Source organism: Hydra vulgaris, chromosome 12, assembly GCF_038396675.1.
Source record: "Hydra vulgaris chromosome 12, alternate assembly HydraT2T_AEP".
Taxonomy (NCBI): domain Eukaryota; kingdom Metazoa; phylum Cnidaria; class Hydrozoa; order Anthoathecata; family Hydridae; genus Hydra; species Hydra vulgaris.
The window spans coordinates 8,679,380-8,685,000 of NC_088931.1; the positions used below are offsets into that span (position 1 = coordinate 8,679,380).

General features: G+C 24.0%; 1 protein-coding gene across 2 annotated transcripts in view; it reads left to right on the top strand.

Annotated features, from left to right (window-relative positions):
* The first annotated feature begins 1,093 nt into the window (after nt 1-1,093).
* LOC100206417 (nucleoside diphosphate-linked moiety X motif 6) overlaps nt 1,094-5,621 on the top strand; it is a 32,399-nt gene continuing 27,871 nt past the window's right edge. The window contains exon 1 of one of the 2 annotated variants that reach the window (XM_065811444.1): nt 1,094-1,338. In XM_065811444.1, coding sequence (XP_065667516.1) covers nt 1,164-1,338 — 175 coding nt within the window. In that variant the 5' untranslated portion in view covers nt 1,094-1,163. The remainder of the gene's footprint in view (nt 1,339-5,621) is intronic. The other variant, XM_065811443.1, reaches the window with a different exon arrangement.

The following is a 5,621-nucleotide window of genomic DNA, read 5'->3' on the forward strand; positions in this document are numbered from 1 at the left end:
TAACAAAAATTATTTTAAGGGGTCAATATGTGACTGATAAATTGATATCAACAAACTAATCAGTTTAATAACCAATTTGTTAATTATTTATGGTGACTAATTTGTTAATTATTGACTAATTAATAGTGATATGTACATTATGCAGCTCATGTAAATTACTCTTAATCTTTTCTTCTATATTTTGAATAAAAATTTAGAAGTAAAATACTTGGAGATTTTTTATTTTTTCAAACTACTAGCTAATAGCATGACCACTGTTATTTAAAAATTGATCAAAGAACTAGAGCAGTTAGTTTGTATGATATCCCAGAAAGATATCAAATTATATTTTTGCTCAAAATTCTGTTGACCCTTAAAATTGCTCAAATAGTTTTTTGTATAGTTCTTATATATAATAGAACAATGTTAGGCTTGTGGAGAGTGGTTAGTCTAAACCACTCTAGTGCTAGAGTGAAAGTGTGATAAAGTTAAGTGTGATATCAATCTATATGATAAAAAAGTCTAAAACACATTTCTTCAAAGTTTTTTGCATTAATGTCAGTTATTATAGTTTCTTAAGTAGTTAAATTTGAACCCTGTTATATTTTACACCTACAAAGTTCTTAATTTTTCTGAAGCTCCTGTGTATATATACAACAACAATTGCAAAGTATCAACAAATTCGGGTGTCACATTTGGTGTCATGTTTGTCATATTACATGGGTGTCATATTTGTCATATTACACCCTTATTGTATAATTTTCAGATTTATGGTATATAATGGTGGATGTAGTGATGCAGATAATGGTGGATGTAGTGATGCTTGATGATATATGAATATAAACAAAGATGATGAACATATGACGAATATGAACATTTTGATATCAATACCATCCCATTAGGTTTTGATCAGTTATTGTATTTAATGGAGAGACCACATGACAAAAATGACATCTCTAACCATGTAAAAAAAAATGACATCATTGTGGTAATTTAGATAATCAAAACAAATTGACTGAAACCTAATGAGACAGTGTTAATGTTAATATACAATTTTGTTCACACTTATATATCATCAGATGCTTACTTACCATGTAGGGAATTTTTTTGTAGGGTTTTCAGGCTAAAATTGTTTTAACACAAGTTATAATATATACTTAATAAGGTTTTAGATAAATGGTAATATGTTTCGATACAAAAGTATTATACGTGCTAAACTAAATCAATCAATAGTAAAACGATTTTTTCAAGAAAATTTTAAAAGATTTACAGAAGAAGAAGCTGCACATAATGGAGTTTTATTGAGAGTCCATGATACCGAAAACTATGATAAAGAAAAATTTTCCACAGACTTATTAAGTAAGTTTTTATCAGCAAAATTTTTATAAATAAACTCAATGTAAATGTATTTATACATTTTTATTATTAAATTTTTTAGTATTAAATTTATACAGACCACAGTATATCTTATACTGTGGTCTGTATAAATTGTCACTTATGGTGTCATTAAAGTTAAAAAACAGATATATGTTGTATGATAACATAGATATATGATATATGATAACATAGATATATGATAACATAGATATATGATAACATAGATATATGATAACATAGATGAAATAAGAAATAATCTAGTCTATTTTATTATTATATAAAAAAATATATTTTGTTTATTTTTTAAAATATTATTTACTTGTGCACTCTTGGTGAAGAAATAAAATAAGGAAGAATGTCTAAATCCATATAGACATTCTTCCTGATATATGTGATATATATATATATATATATATATATATATATATATATATATATATATATATATATATATATATCACATATATTAGGAAGATATGTGATATATACATATATATATATATATATATATATATATATATATATATATATATATATATATATATATCACATACATTAGGAAGAATGTCTAAATCCATAAGGAAGAATGTCTAAATATCAAAAAACTCAAATTATAGAAAAAACATTTCACAGGAAGTTGGGAGTTATTATTATTAATTTTATAAAAACTGTAGTTATGTTGTAACCAAGGCGTTACATTGGCTACATTATTTTTCAAAAAATTAGTAGTGAAAAAGAATTCTTTTGAATTAGGATGATTTTAGTTTAGTCATTTGTTTTTATAATTTTTTAAAAGATATTTATTTTTGTGTATTTAGAAGTTAATTTAGTTTTTTTGTTTAGTAAATTTTTGACCCCATATGCGTAATTATTTCCAATTTTTCTTGCAAACTTAGCATATATTTTTTGGAAATATTATTATAGGCAGGTGCAGTTTTTAGAATAGACCAGTTTAATTTAAAATTAATATTTTTTACTTTTAATTGTCAAATATATTTTGACAGCATAGTATCTTTTGAGTATTTTTTATGTTTAAAAGACTATTGGTGGTTAGTGTAAAGTTTTTTCCATTCGTTTTCAGTTAAGCTGATGTAATGTTTATCAAGGTTATTTTGTGGAACATTGCATTTAAAGAGCACAGAGAAAAAAATGACATAGTCACATTGAAAAAGTTTTGAAAGTATATATTGATCATTTATAAAAGTCTTTGTATAAAATTAAGGGAAAAAATTGTTTAATAAAAATTATAACATTTTGTTAAACATGCAGACTTAAGATAAATTAATCAAAAACTATACATTTTTTTTAATTTTTATAACTTTTTTTAAGATAAATTAATCAAAAACTATACAATTTTTTTAACTTTTTTGCTTTATTTGAAAAAATTTATAAATGATGAATATATAATTTCTCAAAACTTTTTAAATGTGATTGCTATTTTTTCTTGTGTACTCTTCATTTAATAATATTTTATATTTTTCAATAATATTTATATTAATAATGTAAATAATATTTTTTAAGAAGCATTTTCCATTCATAGGGCAATCAATTTTTTGTTTGCAATTATAATTTCCAGTATTTATTTTCTTTAAGAATTTCATTTTTATTAATCAATTCAACATTGTAGCCTTTTATAATTCTTTCTATATTTGTTATACAGCTATAACAGGTGTATAAAAATATTTTAGACAATTTATTAGAGGGAGGGAAATTTTTATCTATTAATTTGTTGAAATATTTTTGCTATACGGAGGTTTGAACCAAATTATATTTCTATTTCAATTTTTTGCAATTTTAGCCTAAAAATTTTAAATCCGTTTTTTAGGCGCATCTTCATACACATGTTCGGAAGAGTTGAAATTATTTTCATTAGAAGAGTTTTGATTGTTAATTGAAACAGGAATTTGTTTTAAGATTTGAGAGGGGTGATTTGAATTTATATTAATATACAATAATTCATCATTAGGTTTTTTTTAAGGTATATAAGGTATAAGAATTTTCGAAAATAGGAGTCAATAGGATTTCAACGTTATGTGTGATTTCAACATTTATAACACGCAGAAATTAAATGTATGTATTAACATTTAATTTCTGAAAAACAAAATTAAAACTTTGTTTTTAGTTTTGTTTTTCTGAAGAATTTGTCTGTGACACCAAGTAATTGTGCTATCTCTTTGTGCACTTTGTAAACACTTTGTAAAGCCATCAGCAAATAATTTTTAAAAATTGAAATTTTTCCAAATATTTTTGAATTCTTGTTTTGACTAATAAAGAAAAGCTTAAACAATTTGCATCATATCCTTTTGCACATACAACAACTATAAAATTACTATTAATTATTTACCATGAATAATTTATAATCTTTTGTTTATTAAATTGATTAGTTTAAAATTATTTATCAGTCACATTGAGACTTTTAAACAGTTATTGTTGTTTTTCAAATAAATTGAACAATTGAACATTATGAGCTACTGAACTGTAGCATAATGAAGATAATTAAACAATTTATAAACAGGATTATTATGATAGTATTTAGTACTTTTTATATCACTGGTAGGTACTTTTGGTAGGTAGTTTTGGCAGCTGCAACAAGTAGTTCTGCTGAAGTTTGGCTTTTCAGCATGGCCATCAACCAATTCTTTTTAGTAAGATCAGCTATGAACGGTGATTCTTCCTGCTGCCCCCATCTTTTACTACCCTAATTCTAAAGGTCAGTATCAATTGCACAATTAAAAATATCAATATATTTTGGTGCAAAACAAGAGTTTTGATTCAGAGGATTGATTCTGGTAAATGAAGAAGTTGTATAATGAATATCAGCTGTTGAAGGCGAATAGGACAAAAGCATGAAAACAAAGAGTGAACAAAGAAATTAGTGCAAGTATTCAAAGATAAAACCTGATAAAACTTTTCAATTTTTTTTATTGGTACTTATTCATATTCACTCCCAACAAGGTTGTAAGCAACCAATATTAAGTTGGAAGTTACTAGAAAGCAAAGAATAGAGTTAAAGAGCAAGGAAAGGGTTGACAGAATTGGCCATAATTGATACATTATACAAGACAAAAAATCATGACAAACAATTCGTAACTATGCAGAATGAAGATGTCATCAGTTCAAGCATAACTATATCATTGCTGATGTGGCTTATTCTTCATTCATTTGACATCTAATATTCTTCTCAAAACACCTTGTGAACACCTTTTTCGGCCTAGTTTACTATGACAAATGAGTTTCTCTAGATATGAAAAGTGCCATAATAACCAACTTTTAGCTTATTGAGAGAACACAAGTATTATATAAGTTTAGCTCTGAGGAACATAACTTTATGTGGTGCAGACTTAACCCAAAGATCATTTTTTTTTGTCTCTTCAAAGTGTTTAGTATCACGAGAAAAGAGGAGGCCGAGGATTTCCTGTTGGAATAATCTAAATGCATGCCATATGTTTGGGCACTTTTTCATTATTCCTTCTTTTTTTCCTTCTTTTTTTAATAAAAATCTGTTTGATTTAGGTCAGCATTTTTTAACTTTACATGTGCAAAATATGTTATATCTATTTATCTATCTATCTATTGCACTGGCTGTAATGCCAGTTATATTGGAGAAACCTCCAGACATATGACTACCTGGATATACTAACACATTGCAAACAATGTAATGTTAATAAGTATTAAAATTTATTTATTGATTGTAAAAGTTTAACTATGATTGTGGTAAGATTTTTGGATATTGTCCCTGCAAATTTATTGATAATTATATTATAAACTATATATTATTAAAATTATAAATATATATATATATAATTTTATATATGTATATATTTATGTATATATATATATATATATATATATATATATATATATATATATATATATATATATATATATATATATATATATATATATTATAATGTATATAAATCTGCAATTATATATATATATATATATATATATATATATATATATATATATATATATTATAATGTATATAAATCTGCAATTATATATATATATATATATATATATATATATATATAATTGCAGATTTATATACATTATAATATATATATATATATATATATATATATATATATATATATATATATATATATATATATATATATATATATATATATATATACATAAATATCGGAGTTAGGAAAATTGAGGTCGGCAATAATTTGCCGACCTCAATCTTTTAGAGGTCGGCATCAGGTCGGCAAAAATTATTTGATACAAAGGTCTAACCATAAAACATTAAAACG